Genomic DNA, 21,619 nt, shown 5'->3' with positions numbered 1-21,619 from the left:
GAGTCACAGTTAGAGTCGAAGTCGTAGTCGGAGTGGCATGATTAAAGCGTTTTAATGAGAATGGGGAATATTTTTAGAATCAACATCATCAGTAGCATCTGGGGATGCGCGAGAGGGCAACAAAAAAAATAAATAAAAATCCCTATGGGATGAATGAATCAAATGCTGCTTCAGTTGCGACGCCTGCCTCAGAAATTTCATTGAAAGCCCAACGACATTTTCACGTGCCGACAGAATGTGGCTCCGACTGACGTCAGTGTCGCCGTCGCCGTCGCCGTCGTCGTCGTCGTCGTCGTCGTCGTTGCCTTGCCATTGCCCCACTGCCGGCTGGCTGGCTGATGGAGCAGTGTGGGTGGGTCATCCTTTAGCTTGCGCTTTGGCAGCCCTAAGACACCATTCTGACGCCCGGGCCCAGACCCAGACCCGTCAGCGATCCAGCTTTTATTGTACACACGCTTATGCGTTCACTAATTACATTCTTGGCATAGTTTCAGTTCTAACCGAATAAAATTATTTTCAGCGACTCAAACCCCGTCACTGCACAGCACAGCCAAGCACACGCATATTGCCGGATCCGGCGCACAAAACTCCAGGCTGCTGGCGCTGCTGCTGCTGCTGCTGTTGGTGGTGAGGTTCGTTTGTTCGTTGGGTCGGTCGGTCGTTCGTTCGTTCGTTCATTGGCAGCGCTGTGGGTACGGTTAAGAATTACTAGCACAAGGAGCAGACACACACAGACACAGTCACTGACAGAGACAGAGACACAGCGACACACATACACGCAAAGACACACAGAGCCACCCAAGCAACCCACCACCTTTTGAATGCCAGTTGAACGTCAGCTAGGGAGCAAGTCAATGAAGCTGCACGAGACGGAACCAGTTTTATATATATATAGTATATATGGAACAAAGGCAACAAGAGCTATGGAACCAGGAAGTTCATATACATAAGCTCGTATATAGTATATATTGATATATATACAGCTATTGTAGTTAGTTTTGATGTTTTATATACAATATCAGAGTTCATATGACTGGTTCCTATCGACTGGTTCCAAAACTAGCATTCTGTTTGAAGCATATAATAGAGTAGAATACAGTTCTTATACATATGTAAACTTCTTGAGTGAACTAGTTGATAAATTTTATCAGACGTATTTCTTATATTTTCGTTCAAGTAGTTCATTTGACAAGTTCATATTGACAACTGCCAAATTTGGTATTCAGTTATAAGCCATCTATGCTTGAAAGATAAACAATACCGACGATGCATTTATATGTGAACTAGTCTAAGTGAACTAGTTCATATGAACATAAAGCTTTGCATATTTATATTTTTATGTTCGTATGTGTGTATGTCTATATTAGATTGTATCTTATGTTGTATGTGTTAAGGTAGACAGTTCCCACAGTGAACTAGTTCATATGACTAGTTCCAAATATTTGCATTTAATTGCAAACTTTTGCTTAAAGTTTAATAAGCATATAACATGTATGTTTTATATATCCATATGTGAACTAGTTCATTTAACAAGTTCCAAAATATTTTATGAATAATAGTTTAATCTCTTGCACGTTTACCTATCTGACTATTGCCTCTATGCACAGTTTATGCCATTCATGCAGCTCACATGACTGGTTCACATGACAAGTTCCAGCCATTGTTATGCAGCCCTATTCACAAATAGATGCCAAGTAACGTACCGAGTCCTCAACGGCTTTACCCTCACACAAGCTCACAACCTCACGCCCTCTCACACACACACACACAAGCGCGAACAATATGCATGCATATACTTAATATGAATAGGAAGAGCGAAGCATTTCAATTTCTTTACGCTTTAAATCTTTGCAAATCGATGGGCCATGGCCCAAAAAAAGGAAGAGGCAGAGCGGAATTCAAATGGAATTTATGGCAAAACTTTATGTGCGACACAAATATACAAAGTTGTGTGTCTCGCTCACGCTCGCTCTCTCTCTCTCTCTCTCTCTATCTCTCTTTCGCTTCCTCTCTCTTAGAGCATTACTTTAATTATAGAGCATTGTGAGGAGAGCATTGTGTTTAGCCTGCATGACTAATGGAAACGAATCACGTTAAGTGTTTCCTAATGACACGAACGTTTCCCTTTAAACTGAAATCGCTGGGAGTGCAAAGTTTTAAATTCATTAACATCATCGTATCTGTATCTGGGTTATCAGCAGTACGTTTTAAATCAATCAGAACGAAGACGACGACAGTCGAAATCATTGACATGTGTCAATTGAATTGTTGCTATCGAGTAACAAACGACAAAAGTTAATTCATGCTGACCCCACTCACTGGGCGCTTTATTGCAGCTCACAATTGTTTAATTGATAGCCATTGAGTTGACAGTGATGACAATGATGATGATGATGATGATGATGATGATGCTGATGCTGATGCTGTTGCTGACACAGGTGCTGCACTCACTTCGATAATTGCTCCGAGTGTAAACTCGAACTTTTCGAGCATTTGCTGCATTCAATTTATTAAATCAAATGCAAATTTTTCAATTATTCAATTTTGGATTTATTGGACAAATATTTGAGTACCGATTCAATGTGAGGTGACAAATTAGAAGCTAGAATAAGGCTTCAACCACCCGGGCTTAGCCCAATTGAAAGGGATAGCAATTGCGATAACTCTGCTTGATCAAATGCCTCGGTTATCGATAAGAGAGAGTTCGTGAAATATTCCATAAGATTTTTCATTTTTTAGGAATCTTATATATTGTTGTATATTCCTTTAATGTGTGAGCTTAGTGGAAATGTCTTTAGTTCTGTAAAAGTTCGTTTTTGTTCATATTAAATATTTTTAGTCGAGCTATCATGCTTCCTCCCATCCCCCAAATACTTGGGTATGCAAGTCACATATAGCAATGGCACACAAAATACACGCACACACATGTATACACATACTTACACACCTACATACATTAATTTAAAAAAAAAAACTGCGCTCATATTTAAATGTGACAAAGGTTAATCAGTCGATTGAAGTGGCGTTGCTTTTCATATTATTAGACAGATATATACATATGTATATATGTATATAAAGTACATAAAAACATAAGCATAGTATAGTCAGATTTATATAGATAAATATGAATAGTAAATGAATTTAACTGCACTAATAATTGAATACTAGAGTTGAGGCGCCAAAGAAAGTCTTGAAGACGGTGCTGATCATAGAAATGGATTTTTTGAAGCACGTACAAAATAAAGTCAATAATAATATTATAAAATATCTGAAGAAAATTATAGGTATATTTGTTTTTATTTTTATATAATACTTAATCAATTCAAAGCATATATTTTGTGAGCTTTACATAAAAACGATTTCGAATTAGCAGTCGAAAATGTTTTTAGGATTCAACACGAAAAAGAATCTATAGCAACAGATAAAAAATAAAATGAATATACTATATTTATTTATTTTAGTTTATTTATAGATATGCTATATTTATTTATTTTATTTTATATTTATTTCTATAGATTCTTTTTCGTATTGGATATATTTTGTTTTTTTTTTTTTTTAATACACAAAAATAATATTACTTCTAGTCATTTTTGGCAGATACATAATATTATAATTGAAATAAGTAATATTACATAATTTTGTACAAAAAAATATTTTTAAAATATTACAATATAATAATTTATGAGAAAAAATAAGAAAAAAGAAAGAAAAAATCCTCAATGTTTTCTTAATTTTAATAAATTATATATGTAGATGTTACTTATTTCTTGTTTTTTTTTTTTTATAGAATAGCCCCTAAATCTAAAAGGTTTCTTTTTCACAATTCGACTCGAAAATGCGCCCATAGAAAACTAGCTAAAATTTCAGATAATGCCCAAAATATAAAAAATAAAATTTATTATAAAATCAAAACTATATTTTTGTTCTCTTCATGCTCAGCATCACAATCCGTGCCGGTATTAGATAAGAGCGAGGGAGATAGTGCGATAGGTCTAGGCAGCGCCCGCCTCTGGTACGTTGTGCAACACTGAACTTTAAGGACTTTTATGTACATGCTTGATGCATGCATGTAGATAAAGGGTTCCAAGCGCAAAAAAAAAAAAAAAACAGAGTGGAAAGCGAAGAGCAATATGCAGATATGTATATGTATGTGTATATATGTGTGGGTATGTGTGTGTGTTGGTAAAATATTGAATGCTGTGCTGGCAATTTGACTGCCACTTAAAATCCGTGGCCAAAGCTAATCAAGAGGAGCTGTACACAGTGCGAAAATGCACACACACAGATACAGACATGCATGCACTGTGTGTGTGTGTGTGTGTGTGTGTGTGTGTGGTGTGTGTGTGTGATAAGCCGACTAAGTCGCCACTAGGCGATGGCGGCGCCGCCGCATATTTGTGGCAGCGACGAGCACAAAGTTTTAGGCCACAAATTTCACAGCAGACAGGCTGAAAGACAGACGGACAGCCAGGCAGTCAGGCAGTGCCTAGAACACGAAGCTTTGCCTGCCTGCCTGCTGCATGCAGCTGTCCATCCGATTGTCATGTGTCATAATCAGCCCAAAATGGGCGTGTATGGCTGCCTGGCTGTGTGTGTGTGTGTAGGTGGTTGGGTGGGTGGTTGTGCATGCTCAGTGACTATGTAAATATTTTGAAAATTAACAACCAAACAATGGTTATATTTTCACACATAACGTAACAGCGACAGCAACAGAGTCAAGCGAACGACGAACGTCAGTGGGCCCCCAAATAGCTCTGGCTAATCCGCTGCACCGCCAACACCGCCAACACCAGCAACAACAACAGCAACAACAACAACAGCAACACCAACACGCGCAAGCTTTGTTGTCTCGTGTTTAGCCTGCAGGCCAAAAACATTTTTCCAATTTCCCAACAACAACAACAACAACAATAACAACGCGTTTTTCCCGTTCATGCGCTTAGCCGGCCTTTGCATTGGCAGCATTTCGTGCAGCTGCTGTCGAGCATCAAGGAATTTGCAGAGTGCCTGCAAAAGCCACGTGTTGGCAATAAATAAAACTTTAGCCGCCTCTTGTCACAATGTTTTTCCGAATATTTAGCAATCTGGTTAACAGAGAGCGAGAGAGGGAGAGAGCGGGAGAGTGGGAGCGAGCGGGCGGACCCAAAACGAATCGATTGCCGCAATAGCCAGCTAATACGTACAAATAGCAGCTAATTGCCCAACTGGTTAACTGGCATTAAAAGCCACTAAAAGCTGATCTATATAAATGCACTAAAATGCGCACAAGATTTATAGATTGACAATGCACGTTCGGGAAATGCAGCAAACATAAATACATAAATATACATATACATGTAGACATACATATATCATGTTCAAATTGCTATAAAAGCTTGGCCTTTGTTGCCTTGCTGAGAATTGCGGAGAGAGGCGGTAGTTAAAGCAACGAGATGAAGTGGACTTAAGTTGATATTGATGATATTGATACATATATGTATGTATATACATATATACACATGTACACATACATACATACATGCAGCTGTGCTTATGACTACTCTCAGTCCATTAAATATTGGACAATTAAAATTTTATGATGCACACAATTTCTGAAAATAATTTTTAAGGAATATTAAGACTGACAAATATTTTTTCTAATTTTTTTTTATTTATTATTTATTTTATTTTGATTTTTTTTATTTATTATTTATTTTATTTTTATTTTTTTGCGCATTGCTTTATTTATAAACCTCATAAAATGTGCACTTCTGCGCCTAGGAATGAAAAATTAACTTAACAGAAAAATACTAGTAGTATTTTTTTTAACTATAGTCTTAAAACAAAAGTCTCGAGTCCCTAACTCTTAAAGGTCCTGAGATTGACGCGTATATATATTATAATTTTATCTTTATCATCTTTAATTTTATCTTTATTATCTTTATCAGTCCCTTACTCTTAAAGGTCCTGAGATTGACGCGAATATATATTATAATTTTATCTTTATCATCTTTAATTTTATCTTTATTATCTTTATCAAAAAGAAATTTAATAAATTATAAATTTCATTACATCTATTATACATATCATTTGATTTCAATAATAAATGCCAGCATTATGTCTGTTCTAGTTCTAGTATATATCAATATAATATCAGAAGCTTACGGAAGCCTAAATTATCCAGTATTGTGTAGCAGCTCTCAGTATATGTATGTGCCAAATATTATATATGCTACATTCTATTGATGAATATCCATGCCTTAGAATTCTATTTCTTTTTATAGTCAAGTAATGCCGTAAGTCTTGGGCAATCTATTGATTTTTCCCTAGTTCTATATATTAATGAAAATATTTGTTTAAAGTGAGTTTTGCCGAATCAACTAGAGAATATGCTCATTCATTTATATACATGTATATATATGTATATGTATGTGTGTATGTACATATATAGTATCTGCTATACATTGAATTGGTAGAGCAATGCTGAAACAGGTCAACAAATCACTTGGACTTGGAGCAAGGTAAATGTGGCATGGGGCTATCGCAGCACTGTTTCGGGGCTAAATACAGAGGCAAACGGTAGACGCTGTGGTGCTGTGCAATGAAGGTGTCAGCCGCTCAGCCCAGAGCCGAGGGCAAGGTAAGCCCGAGTGAAAAGTGAAAATTAATTACTTGGCTCAAATACAAAAACAATTCAGGCAATGGACATGGATACGGACATGGCAATGGCTTGAGCTCTAGCCGAAAAGCACACACACACACATACAGCATTTGTGTGTGTGTGTGTGTGTGTGTGTGTGTGTGCTTTCATGCAACAAGCATGCAGTCAAAGGACGAATGGGCGAGACCGAGCATAAAATGAAAACAATATCCACTGGGACATAAATTACAAAACTTGTTGTTTATGCTTGTAGACGTCTCAAATAAAACACACACACACACACACACACACGCACAGGATGCGACTAGCAGCAGCAACCAAACATTACCAGGCCGTGCCTATCTCTCTTTCGCTCTGTTTGAGAATCAAAGGGAAGAGCAGAGGAGAGGAGAGGAGAGGCGAGGAGAGGAGAGGAGAGGAGAGAAGAGGCGGCTGCAGTGAGACAAGGGCGCAGCATTCTCACAATTTGCTGTCGTAATTCCATTGAGCCGCCATTTGGGTGCGGCAGCAACAGACGAAGACAACACGCCGCAGGCATCGTATGTCCTTTTAGCTTTTATTGTAAATGCTGCTCACTCCACACCTGAACACACACACACACACACATGCACACACACACACACACAACAGTTCACGTTTACAATTTTAGTTGTCAGCACATTTAGCTCGACGGCAAAAGCGTTTTGCGGCACAGTGTCAAAGTTTGAACGCTGCTGCCATCGCCTGTTGCCATATCCGAACCCACAGTCAGCCATACAACCACCCAACCACCCAAACGCCCAACCACCCACAGCTCGCAACCTGGGCACAAAGCGCTTTGACACAACTTTCAGCTCAAGGTTCAAAGTACGGAATTTATGTTTTCTTTACACGGCCCGCCGCAAACATACGCAAAAAAAAACAACAAAAAACAAAACAAAAACAAAAACCAAAAACAAGTAAGAATGCGCTGGCTTTGTGAATGCATATGACTAGGGTATACCCTATAGAATATATACCTAGTTTGGCTAAAAGACTCATATTTATGTTATGGATGAGATGCATGCTAGACATTAAGAAAAATATCTTAACAGAATTGCGTGATTCCTGATTAAATGTTAAATCCTAATTCATTTATATAGTTATCCGTATTTATGTCTATTGGCTTAACGCTTCGCGAAACTATTTTTAGGCTACATTTTCCCACAAATTATAAATTGACTTGGCATTTTAATCAAAGCAAATATCTTTAAAAAAAAAAAAAATTTGAAACAAAAAAAATTCAATATATATATTTTTTATTCTGGTATTTTTATATCAAAAATTGTATTATTATTATTTTTATATATTTATTATTTATATTAAAAATTCAATATATATATTTTTTATTCTGGTATTTTTATATCAAAAATTGTATTATTATTATTTTTATATATTTATTATTTATATTATAATATTATATACATATATTCATATATTTCTGTTAAGGCCTTTTTGGTTTGTTGTTATATATTTTTGTAACCTATTTTGGACTAATTATTTTAATATATTTTTAATTTTATATATATTTATTTTTTAATTTTATTATTTTACATAATTATGCTATTTATTCTTATATTTTTTAAATATTTATTTTATTATTTTTTTTAAGTAAATTTCTCTAAATTGCGCCTTAATTTGTATAAATTCTTTATACAATTTATATTTTTTAAATATTTATTTTATTATTATTTTTAAAGTATATTTTTCTAAATTACTCTTTAATTAGTATAAATTCTTATTTAATTTATTATATATATATATTTTTATATGTTTATATATTTTATTATTATGCTTTTTGTTTATGTATATTCATATGTTTCTGTTATGGCTTCTTTGCTTTTATTTAAATTTGTTGTTTACATTTTTTATCATTTATTTTACATTATTTAAATAATATTTTTTATATTGTTTTTATACTATTTATATTGATTATTATTATATATTATTGATTTATTTTTATTGTATTTATTTATAATTTATTTTTATATTTTTTGAAGTATATTTCATGTTGTATTTTATGAATTACTCTTTAATGTGTACATTTATATATTTATATATTTTTATTTAATTTATAGCAAATACGTATGTATTGAATTTATATTTGATAGCTTTGAAGCTAACGAAATTAATGCTGTTATTGCTAGTTTTACAGGGTATTAGAACACAAACAATGGAAACAAGCTGCGGCAACCACAAAATTCCTGTTTGTTTTCTGTTTTTACCCACCCAACCGATGTGCACACACATAGAAACGCACAAAAGGCTACAAAGCCAAAGAGTGAGAGAGCGAGAGAGAGAGAGAGAGAGAGAGAGAGAGAGAGAGAGAGAGAGAGAGAGGGAGAGATAGGTATGTTCAAGTAGTAGAGTTAAACTTTGCAAGCAGTTTGTTATTAAATTCATAGTCAAGCAAAGCAAAGTGCTCAAGTCTCTGTCTGTCTCTTTCTCCCATTCAAGCTGCCTTTCACTATAATGGAAATTTCGTAAAGTGCATCACTTACCATACATTTTACCCTCATCGGATAATATAATCTTTCTGCGTCCACATGGTGGATATATTGACAGTGCCTCTTGAAAGCTTTGCTCAATGTCCGGACTCCAGACACCTTCGGCATCAGCGGATGATAAATCTTTTTCGTCCTGTAAGAATCACATGAAGAAGAACAAGAAGAAGAAGAAGAGGAATCAATCAAACAGCCATCAGTTGGTTTAGTTCTCACACAGCTATATCTATTTAATAGTATAACTATGTGACCAATAGCGCCTGGTACTTTCCTCTAATAATCAGGTCAATTTGATTAATTTCTTATGCTCATCGATTATTTATCGATTGGCAGGCGCAATTTGATCGCTTTGCGTCAACTGTCGCCAACTTCTGGTCTAAGAATAAATGCAATTTGGCCCATTATATTCCACCCAGTAACGGTAATTTCCCCTTTGAATTGACTTTGCTTAACAATTACACTGATGCATATTCCACTTACGATTCCAATTCAAAATGGGAAATTACTTTGAGGCATACTTAATTCCTATTCGAATTCAAATGGGAATCATTACAGAAAGCCAAGGAAAATTCTTGACCTATACAAAGTTTTCTCTGGACATATAGAAGATAATCTGATGTACTGAATCTATAATCTGATACTCTGAAATTATATTTGTATAATTCAATATAGATTTAGGGTTTTATAAACTGATATACTGAATGTATAATCTGATACTATGGGAATATATTTCTGTAGCTCAATATAAATCTATGGTTCTGGTTTCTGGATATTGAAAGGAGTTTTATATAGACCGTTATCAAAATAAGTATTCTATTCTAATGAAATCGAAGAAGTCTTCTTCTCTACATAGTAGCCTATATCTATCCATGGAAAAGCCAGTAAGCAAAACGAAAACTAAAAATCTAAATTTTTCGATTTTTTTTTTAAATATTATCAAAGTTTGACTATAATATTTATATAACCTATTCTCTATAAATTTAGTTAATATAACAAAGTTCAGATTGCCATGCATTTGCTCTACTTACATCGCTCATATCGCCAACATCCAAGTTTTTACTGTCCACCATGCTGCCATTTGTGTCTGCCGATCCCAGGGGACCAGGAGGACCGGCATTCACTGGTGGCCACGGAGATGGTATGGTGCCGGGTCCAACTGCAATCACAAAAAAAACAAACAAACAAACAGAAACAATTAATAAATGCGAATTTTCGTATGGATTTTGTGTGAGAATGAAGTGCGCGGGATCTGTGACAAGTCTTAAGCGCGCTCGCAGCTACATAAATCTGTGTCATACTCCACGAAATACGCAACCCCCTCCCATCTGTTGCCCCATCAGAGCAAAACCTGTGCAACAGCCATCCCCACTGGCCGGGGTGTTGATATGCATTATGAATTTGCGTGCTGTGTGTGCGAGATGAAAAGCGCTTCAGCACGCACTTAAGTACGTTTTTCATTTGATATATTTAACAATGGTGCCACATATGTGTGTGTGTGTGGGTGGGTGGGCGTGCCACTCGGCACATAGTCAAACCAACGAGACAATCAACGCGTCTACTCCAAATTGATAATAATCATTTACCATGGCTGAGCACAAGTGCATAATCATTTGGCTAAGCGAGTGCCAGACACGTACACATATACACACACACAAGTGGCATATTATGTGTGTGTGTGTGCGACTTGCAGCAGTTCAATAGCCAAGTTTAATGCCAGAGATCAGGCAGTGAATAGCCAAGCTATTAAACATACATTAGTCCGTCATAGGCGAGGCATACTGTACCCATACAGTATACTAGAAGTACATTAGAATACTACACATAACTATGCACATACATCTACATAGCATTTACATAAATGTATGTATGGGCTAGCAGGTAATGAAATGATTCAATATTTAGTTTCATTTAAAACCAATTTTATGAGATCTTCAGCTTCATCATGATGGGTTTATGTGCTAAAGTTTTCTCATTACTGACTATATATGGCACCAAATTTGAAAAACTTAAACTCCATATAAATCTTAAAAGCTGGCTAAAAGTAAAACTCAACGATTAGATAGCTGGACAAATGCAGTCTCAGGATCTAGTCCTTCGAAGATTGATATTATACACCCAGCAGTGTATGTTTATAGCATTGATATTACATGCAAGAAACTATAATCTGTAGTAGGCTGTAATTTATAGCAGTGATAGAGACGACTCGCTGGTAGTACTGGGAATTACTCTGTAGTAGTCAGAGAGACTATTTAGAGAGTCTTTAGTAGCTCCATAGTCGCAGTAGTCACTTCAGTGTAATCACTTCAGTGATATATATTTGTATGTATGAATTAAATCTGTCAAATAACGAAAATTGTTTCTCTAGTCTCTCTCTCTCTCTCTCTCTCTCTCTTCCTCTCGCAAATATTTTTTAATCGCCTCTACACGACTCTGGTAATATGAAATCGCCTTTAGTCAGCTCTAGTAGCCCTTAAGTCGTATCTTATAGTCTCTAGCAAGCTCTAAAGTCTCTCTCTCTCTCTCTCTCTCTCTCTCTCTCTCTATCTATCTCTCTCTCTCTATCTCTCTCTCTCTCTCTCTCTCTCTCTCTCTCTCTCTCTCTCTCTCTCTCTCTCTCTCTCTCTCTCTTCGTCAATAGGCATCTTGATATTCTCGCAAGTCTCTCTGCTAGTCTTTAGTCATCTAGAGTTGTCTTTGCTTGTTTCTCTTTGACTCTAGTTGTCTCTGCTCACCTATAATAATCACACGATTCTCTCTCTACTCGTTTCTAGCCATCTGTAGGGGCCTTTGGTAGTCTCTAGTCGCCTCTAATAGTCTCTAGTTGTATATTCTCGCCTATAATAATCTCTTGAGTTTCTCTCCTCTAATCTCCACTCATCTATGGTAGTCTTTAGTAGCCTCTCACAGTCTTAAATAGCCTCGATTAGTCACTAGTTGCCTTTAGTAATCCCTAATTCTCATAGTCTATAGTAGTCTATGTACAGTACAATCCGGTTATAGCGTTACCAGATAAACTGATATGAGCAAACTCAGAAGGTTTTAGCGTCTTTCCGGTATAACGATGGTTCCTATCTTTCCAATAAAATTTACTATCAATTTGTGGTTAAACCTTAGACCTAGACCTAGATTTTAGCTCAAATATTTTTAAAAATGTCTGTATTATATTTACCTCTCCTATATATGTATGTCTAGTGTATCCAAATCTATTCGTATATCGTACTATCCATCTAATAAGGATCTTAGCTATTCGCTCAATTCAAAACCAAATGTTTAGATAATATAAATGATATATAGATATAGGTTTATATATGTATATCTCATGTATTATGCCAACAGAAATTTCAGATAATTTTGCTAAAATATTTTACTGAACCACATACAAATATATATATACATACATATGTATATGTATATATGTATATGTATTATAGATAATATTAGCTAACTTGATCAAAAAAAAGAAAAAAAAACGAACAAACGAAAGATTATGAAGGCTTTGGTCGCGCTACCTGTGCGCCTATGCCGGCACTCAGGTAGGCCGGGCATTGCTAGGCTAGGCGTCCATAGCGTCCAAGGTGTCGCACTCACCGGACAGGGTCTTAAATTCCTCGAGGGAATCCAACTGCTTGGAGAACGGCGCCAATTTGGAGCCGTTATCAGAGTCGCTCTTCAGATAAATCTTGATACAAAATTAGCACAGAGCACAGTAAAAATAATAACAACAACAACAACAACAACAACAAAAAATCAAATTGAAACACAATTTTGGTTTGTTTTTCTTTGACTCTTGTTTTTCTTTGGTAAACAATTTCAATGTATTTCTTAGGCGAAATCGCACGAGACGAATATGTGTCGCATTGTCTGCGGAGCGGGCGAGAGGCGTGTTGAGGGGCGGGGCGCGTTGCAGCGTTTAAACAAAATTTTAACTGAGACGCGAGCAAATGTTGGTGGATCTAAGGAAACGCGTCTGTTTGATTGAAACGCGCTATGGAAACTGAAATGCCTTTTATTTTTCACAATTTTTTTTTTTTTTCTTCTGGTTTTTGGTTTTTGTTTTGTGCGCTCCTTTGGCCGCTGCCGCTGCTGCTGCTGCTGCTGCTGCTGCCATAGGGGATGGTTGGCAGCGCGACAGGATGCAGTCCCAGTTCAAGGCATAGCCAGTGCCGCACACACACACAATTAGGGGAAGGCAACCAAAAATGCCACAGCGACGTCGACGTCGGCAGCGACGCGTCGTGCGTCATGGTATATGAGAATCAGGGAAATTCCAAGAACCGCCAGCAAAGAAATTTCATTTCAAATCATGTTTTTTAGACTCTCTCTCTCTCCCCCTCTCTCTCTCTCTCTCTCTCTCTCTAACTCTATCTGCTTTCCTCGCTCACTCTTTCACTGCAAAGCTGGTCAAAGCTTCAAAGCAACTGTACACACACACGCACACACACACACACTCGCTCAAATTGCAACTAGATCGTGCATTTGTAGGGGTTAGAGGGTGCACAACAACAACAACAACAACGGCAACCCGATAAAAACGGCGCAACTATTTAATAATAATGCACGGCTGCATTGCCTCTGCCTCGGCCTCTGCCTCTGCCTCTGCCTCGGCATGGCCGGCTAATGGGGTTGCTTGATGTGTTTGTAGGCCTCACAGGGGTTGACTATGCCATTTTTCATAATCTCACACACACAGACAGAGAGAGAGAGAGAGAGAGCGCGAGAGAGTCCGTTTGTGAGAGTGAGAGTGAGAGAGCGAGCTATTTGTACATTTTATCATATTCAATTTTGGGCTACAAACATTTCCGGTTCATTGTAATTTCCAATTAGACAAGACTTAGGCCCGACTTACAGCTGCCATTGTTGAGGTTGTGCATTAATAAGGGAATGTGCGTACGTCTGTGTGTGTGTGTGTATGCCCTGTATCCTTGCCACCCTTGCTCTGGCAATTGGAATTTATGGTATTTATTATTTTTCGCTTGCATTTCTATATTTTCCTTCGCTTGTGACTAGGAACAGCTGTGCGAGACGCTTTGTTGGCGTTGCTCTTGCGTGGTGGTGGTGGTGGAGTTGTTGGTGGTGGTGCTGCTGCTGCCGGTGATGGTGGTGGTGGTGTTCCTGCTGCAGGATCAGTCACCCCACTTGAAGAATTCCAGCGTGAGCATGTGTGTATGCATGTGTGTGTGTGTGCGTGCGTGCTCATGATGCGTGAGCTGTAATGCTGCTCATTAATGGGGTGATCTCTATTCAAATCTCAACTGCAGTCACACAAATTATTTTCATTCGATTGGCTTATACCCTGTAGATAGCTTCATTCACTTTGCTGCTCTTGAAGTATATGTTAGCTATCAGTTTTGATCATTATCATTATCATTATCATTAGCATTAGCATTATCATTATCATTAGGGTTATCATTATCATTGGGGTTATCATTATCATTATCATTATTATTATTATTATCATTATGATTAGCATTAGCATTATAATTATCATTATCATTATCATTAGCATTATCAATATCATTATCATTATCATTAGCATTATCAATATCATTATCATTATCATTGTCATTATCAATATCATTATCATTATCATTATCATTATTATTATCACTATCATTATCATTAGCGTTATCGTTATTATTATTATTATTATTATTATTATTATTATTATTATTATTATTATTATTATTATTATTATTATTATTATTATTATTATTATTATTATTATCATTATCATTATCATTATCATTATCATTATCATTATCATTATCATTATCATTATCATTAGAATTAGCATTAGCATTAGCATTAGCATTATAATTATCATTATCATTGTCAGTATCATATGATACAAATCATATTTCTGCCTGATTTCTCATATCTTAGTAGAGTATTTCCCTTATCATGCCTATTTTTTAGCTAAAACTTGCCTAATATACCCTATAAAAACTAACATTACTTTCAATAAAACTGATCATAAGACTTTAAAAATGATCAATTAATCGATATATATCGCATAGGCTTTCAGTTTAGTGCCAATTTGGGTGCATTTCTTCACATTTCACATTTATAGGGTATATTCATATATAAACATATGCATGCATATACATATGTATGTATATGAAAAGGACACTAAAGTAACCCCTAACCTACACCACATAGCTGACGCACCACTGTACTGCCGCTGCACAGTGTGACACAATTGGCATTCCGTGCTCTTATCAAAAACTAAAACAAGAGACGCAAAAGGGAAAATACATATGTATCCCTGCATATTAGACAGGACAACAGACATATACATAGATATACACGCATATGTATACATATGTATTTTCGTGCTTATATCTGTTCTCTGTGCTTTTCACCCATCATCCCATCACAGTTAGCTAAATATCCGACGTTGCATTCAGAGCTCTGTGCGCTCTCGCAACCCCTGCACAGGACTTGCTTGTCCTTTGGCATATAGACGGGACGGTGGTGATAGTTTTTATCATCAATCAACTACTGTTCATCTGTGTCTGTCAGTATATATGCCCCCCACTCCCTCTATCTCTCTCGCTCTGGGCACTTGAAAAAAAATCCAATCATCTTATTTGCAAGCCTCGCTGCACAGACAAAAAAAAAAAAAAAAAAAAAAAACACACGCTATCCTCAACATGAAATGCTCTCAAGGCTTAACCCTTTGTGCTGACCCAAATGGGTCTGGCTTAGCGCAAATCTGCATACAGGTTGTTCAATTTAAGCTCCAGAGTTTTACGCTTTGGCTCCACAAAAACTGAAAGTTGATTTCTAATATTTTAGCTAATGGCAAAGCGAACCGTATTTAGCGAAACATTAACGGTTATTTGGGCGGATAGTTAAGGAGATATTAACTGTAAAGCTGAAGGAGCTTTTTACCAATTCCATCTGATTTGAAGAGCTTGCTTAAATTTAGAGACGATTTCCGAATTCTAACAAAAAAAATCCAAATTGTTCAAAATAAATAGGAAACTAAATGCTTTGAGCTTGAAGACTGTAGATTGAAAGATCTGAGAGTTTTGAAATCCGATAACACTTTCATAGAGTACATTGAATCGTGTAGAGTAATCGATTATGTAAAAAAAAACTTGATATGCGAAAAGAACGGAGAATCGGTAAATAAAGTGATTATTGAGTCTATGATCGAAACGAACGAGATCGAGAGAGAAAGAGAGATTAACAGAGAGATTATGAGAGAGGGAGAGAGAGAGAGAGAGAGAGAGAGAGGGTAAGAGGGAGTGAGGAGGGATTGAGAGAGGAAGAGGGTAAGAGAATGACAGAGAGAAAGAGCGAGAGAGAGAAAGTAAGAGGGAGTAAGGGAGGGAAAAAGGGTGTGAGAAAGAGAGAGAGAGAGAGAGAGAGAGAGAGAGAGAAGAAAATACTCTGTAACACTGCAATTTGAAATACCAATAGTTGGGTATATTATTTATATATGTGTAAATATGTACATATATAAAAATACATTCCTATATACGTATGCATAACTGTATTATTTAATATAAATTCTATACATTGAAATACTTCAACAACTACATTATGCAAAAAAAAAAAAGAAAGAAACAACATTATACCCTGTTTTCCCACTTTCAATGGATTCAGGGCTTAATAAAGGGTGTTTACAAAAATCGTAGTGCAGCACTACTGGAGGGGTTCACTCTAAAACAAGTCTATGACATTTGTGCTCATAAATATACCAGTGCAGCACTAAATATATTTAAATAAATGATTGCATATATGTTTATGTTTTTTTTTTATTTTTATTTATTTTTTATTTCATTTTATTTTATTTTATTTTATTTTTTCTTTAATCATTTCATTAATCGAATGCAGCTTTAACGCTTTCTGTCGTTATGAGCATCAACGCTGCTTGGTTGTTGGGCAACTAAAAATACTAATTATATATGTATATACACATACATACACAGTTACTTATATATGCATACATATACATACATACATACATATGTATGTATATCTTATATGCATTAGTCATAGATGCTCTGGGGTCTATTGTCGTTTGACATTTTGACTATGGCCGCTAAAGTTCGATCGATTAAACCGGAAAGAAAGCCGCGCTCACATATGTGTGCACATCTCTATCTGTGTGTGTGTTTGAGTGTGTGTGTGTGTGTGTGTGTGTGTGTGTGTGTGTGTGTGTGTGTGTGTGTGTGTGTGTGTGTTTGAGTGTGTGGCCAGTTGTTTTTTTGTCTTTTTCCCTCTGTCTTATTATTATTTTTATTGCAATTCGCTGTTGTTGTTGTTGTTGTTGTTGTTGTTGTTGTTGCTGTTGTTGTTGTTGCTGTTGTTGTTGTTGCTGCTCTTTTCTTTCAGTTTTGTGAAAGGATGTTTCTAGCAATTGTAGATTCTCGCCAATTGCTTTCCCTTTGGCCGCCGGCAGCGATCTCTGCTGAGTCCGTCCGGCTGTCGAGCGCGCTTAATTGGTTTTTGGTTAAGAGTCGCAACAACAACAACAACAACAGCAACAGCAGCAGCAACTCGTATCGCTTATGTATAACAGTTCTCAGCAGCAGCAAGAGTTTTTTTTTTTTTGTTTTTTATTATTATTTTTTTTAGTCTGTTTCTAAACCGGTTAACAGATTTTTAGTCGCTTGCTTGTGGCAGGGGGCCGGGGGGGCAGCACAGCTGGAACTGGTTTACGTTTAATGGGCAGCTGGTGATACATCAGCAACAGCAACAGCAACAGCAGCAACAGCAGCAGCAACAGCAGCAACAGTTGCTCGTTTGTTTGCCAACTTAATTTGATTTCATTTCAATTCAATTCATACGCTTTGATTTCTTGTCACACACACATACACACATACACACACACACACAGATAGACAGTTAGTATTCCATATCTGTATATTGCTGAGCTTTTAGCTTCTGCTTCTGCTTCTGCTTCTGTATCAGCCTCTGCTTCTGATCCTCTTTCAGCTTATGCTTGTTCAGCTTCTTGGCCATTGCATTCATGTGCACGCTGGTGCCGCTCACGGATGTGATCGAGCTGCCCGAGCTGAGGCCACTGTGCGACTCATCGACGGCCGACGAGAGGCGCAGCAGAGCGCTGCCCTCTCGCTTGCGCTCCCGTTCCCGCTCTCGCTTGTGCTCCCTCTTATGATCCCGGCGATGGTGGCGAAGCAGCGGCTGCTGCTGCTCCTGGGAGCTGGTCATCTTCTCCCTTTGGATCAAATACTGCTGCCGGGCCATCGACAGGTGCCCCAGCTCGGCGCGCATTAGCTGGCTGGACGGCGACACCGGAACGAAGGCCATCAGCTTGCCGAAGCAGAGCTCGCGCAGCAAGTGGAACTGACTGATGACCTCCTTCAGGTACATGTTTTGCAGGCCGTTATAGACTTGCGGCCAGGACGAGAGCGAGGCAACGCTCCACAGCAGATTCGAGTGCATGGCAAAGGTGCCCGGCTTGCTGCTGGCCAGGAAGGCCACACAGCCAACGATTAGGTACTCATTGCGCCACTCGCGTATCACTGCGCGATCGAACAGCTCCCTGGGGCTGAATGGCGGCTCGTAGCACAGCTGCGCCACGCCCCACATATAGGCGACAAACTGAAAGTCGTCCAGCGAGTAGGCGCCCTGATGGGACGACGGCTTCAGATCGAACAGGCTCTGCAGGCGCCGCACACACTTCAGATACCGACTGAAGAGCATCAGGGCGGCGGCCGGCTCGTCCTCGGCGATCAGTATGCCGGCCCGGAACAGGCTGCACAGGAAGAAGATGAAGCTCAGCTCGTTCCCAGTGCCGTAGTCGGCGCGCGTGAAATTGCCAAACGAGTTGCCCAAATATTGGCCCAGCTCGCCCACATGCTCGCACTTGTCGGCCGGCAGCGCCTTCTCCAGCATCTGGAAGACCTCGTGGAGCATCTGGTGTGACCAGATGCGATACGAGCTCATAGAATGCGCCCTGACCAACCGGAGCTGCCCGATCAGGCCATCGATCAGATTGCACAGCTTTCGCATTGTCAAGCTGACCGGATAGCCGTGCGGCTCCAGTTGTCGCACGCCCTGAATGGCCGTACTCGTTCGATTTATATAGGCGATCACATCGTGGTAGGCCGCCGAATTATACCACAGTGGCATGTCGCTCTCCTTGCGCACACGCATCACGGCCCCATGGCTGATTTTCTCAAAGTACCTGGACACATCCTCATCCATTTGGAAGATTACACTCTCTCTTTATTACCGCTATACAATGCGTGTTGGCCCACAACAATATTAAACTTAGCTGAATTTAATTTGTAAACTACGCAGAATTTTGTAAACAAGCTGCTTTCTTAAATTACACAAAATATTTAGATAAAGTCAAAATCCAAACGATATACGATATACAAATAAACAGATTTTCTATAGACTTGTAAAATGAATATATAAAACAGGGTATATAAATATACATTTGAATTAAAAAACATTGGTACAACATTGCGTATGATTCATATTTCTTCAATTTAAATTTCATTATTAGCTAAGATTATTATCAGCAGCTTCTTGACCCACATAAATACTTTCTATTAGCATTTCTTAAAATCCAAATTGAAATTCTATTTAAAAACATGGTCAAAATTTCATTAAATTTTGAAATCCATTGTTAGTAAGTATATTCGTTACAGTGCGCTGTAAGTAAATGAACGCGTTTAACAGCACATGTAAATGTTAGCATTAACAGCGTAAAGTACTAAATACAGAAATTGAGCAGCGCCTATGCAATTTACAGTGCAGCGTAACAGCATATTGCAATAACGCTTACACAAAAAGAATAATAAATAAGCAAATTTAACAGAGAAAGAGCGAACGTTTGCCTGCGCCTTTCTCTCGCTCTTCCTTTCCTTTTGACGTTGCCTTTCGCCCAGCAGCAGCAGCAGCACCAGCGGCAACAGCATTATCGGCACACTCTCTTGGGGTGTTGGGCTTTTTGTGTGCCGCGCGCACGCCGCCGCGTTCATTGACTAAGGTCTCGAAATAGTGTTTAAAATTAAATCGATGAGTCAGACAGGTGACCGCGTCCGCTCACCCGCTGTTTACCCGCTCGACCGATTGCTCGCCGACAGCCGACAGCCGACAGCCTCTTCGTTCGCCGCCTGACCTGACTAAGTACTTTCCGAGTGACTTTTCGTCGTCCCGTTTAGTTGGAACAGTTTGAGCAGTTGAGCAATTGAGCAATTGAGCAATTGAGCAGTTGAGTGCATATGGATGCGTCGATGTCTCACTGCTTTCGTTGGACCAACGCGGCGTGGCGACAACAGCCTCAAGCGGTAAATTGCCGACTCTCGCAGTCGCACTATTCGCTCACGCACACATGTCCATGTGTATCTATGTACATATGTGTATGTATGTCTGTTCACACACACAAAATGCTTAGTTATTATTTGTTTATTTTATTTGTCTGACGACACCAACAGAAGCGGCTGCAGCCGCTGCCGCTGCCGTCGTCGTCGTCGTCGCCGCACACTTTGAATAATTGGCAACATTTCTCTGGCCAACAAAACGATACAGGAAGTGCAAAGCAAGTCACGTACTTCAAAAACAGAACACAGCAGCAGCAGCGGCAGTGGCAGTGGCAGCAGCGGTAGCAGCAGCAGCTGCAGAAGCAGCGACAGCGGCAGCGGCAGCGGCAGCGGCAGAGGCTAAAGCTAAATGAGCGCAAGAGAGCGACAGCGTTGCCAATTTTGACATTTGTAAGTGATTGCAAAAAAATAAAATCAACAACATCCAAAAAGCAACGGGAATTTTGGCATGTGTGAAAAGATTTGCGACTTGAAAGAATAATTCCAAGCTAACCTTGAATAAATAAAGAGAAAAGAAAATAACCTGATGTGAACTTAATTAATTAGTTTATTTGCTTAACAGAACAGATGGCAGCACTGGCCGCAAGTGACAAAAGAAAGTCAAACTACATGCACACACACGCAAGCGCTCAACTGTGTGTATGTGTGTTTGTGTGAGCAGGAAGACTGCTTGCTCCCGTGGGTGTAAGCGAGTGTGTGTGTGTGTGTGTCTGTGTGCGTGCCTGTGCTCGCACATGATCTGCAAATGGCGCTTGAATCGCATGTTAATAGCACTCGTTGTCATCGGTCATTATCCAGCTGACAGGCGACACTACTTTCAAAAGCGATATGCAGTGTATGTTTGTATGGATATGTAACATTCATTTTTGTGCAAAGTTGTTGATATATGATATACACACACACACACATATTGTTCTCTTGAGGAAATTTACGTGAAATATTCGCCAATTGAAAGAAAAACATATAGATATACAAATATACATATATAAATATGTATAAACATATGTATGAAGGTACATACATGCAGCTTGTATAATTTTGTGAATGAGTCGAATGAGAGGGACCCGAAACGAGAGATGCCAGACAGCAGATTTACAAGGAAAATTGCCAGTGTAACGTATTACGTAGAAATTTGGGCTCTCAAG

At 38.3% G+C, this 21,619-nt stretch overlaps 3 protein-coding genes across 8 annotated transcripts in view; 1 reads left to right on the top strand and 2 right to left on the bottom strand.

Moving 5' to 3' along the window:
• The window catches only part of rut (adenylate cyclase rutabaga), a 186,456-nt gene that overhangs the window by 1,761 nt on the left and 163,076 nt on the right, over positions 1 to 21,619 (top strand). The window lies entirely within an intron of this gene.
• The window catches only part of sd (TEA domain transcription factor 1 homolog scalloped), a 75,101-nt gene that overhangs the window by 9,190 nt on the left and 44,292 nt on the right, over positions 1 to 21,619 (bottom strand). For 5 of the 6 annotated variants that reach the window (XM_089264735.1, XM_089264733.1, XM_089264734.1 and 2 more), the window contains 2 exons: positions 10,191 to 10,318; positions 9,160 to 9,298 (listed from right to left, as the gene is read on the bottom strand). In XM_089264735.1, the coding sequence (XP_089120861.1) occupies positions 9,160 to 9,298; positions 10,191 to 10,318 (267 nt within the window). Of the gene's footprint in view, positions 1 to 9,159; positions 9,299 to 10,190; positions 10,319 to 12,750; positions 12,910 to 21,619 lie in introns of those variants that run through there. The other variant, XM_089264736.1, reaches the window with a different exon arrangement.
• LOC115565414 (serine/threonine-protein phosphatase 2A activator) lies at positions 17,919 to 19,498 on the bottom strand. The gene has a single exon (XM_030390568.2). It carries the CDS (start codon positions 19,345 to 19,347, stop codon positions 18,022 to 18,024), a length of 1,326 nt encoding a protein of 441 aa, XP_030246428.1. The 5' UTR covers positions 19,348 to 19,498; the 3' UTR covers positions 17,919 to 18,021.

This window comes from Drosophila navojoa, chromosome X (assembly GCF_054131105.1).
Source record: "Drosophila navojoa isolate 15081-1374.11 chromosome X, UAZ_NAV_1.0, whole genome shotgun sequence".
Classification (NCBI taxonomy): Eukaryota; Metazoa; Arthropoda; class Insecta; order Diptera; family Drosophilidae; genus Drosophila; species Drosophila navojoa.
Note: the sequence above shows the minus strand (reverse complement) of the source record. Positions and strands in the feature narration are given on the sequence as shown.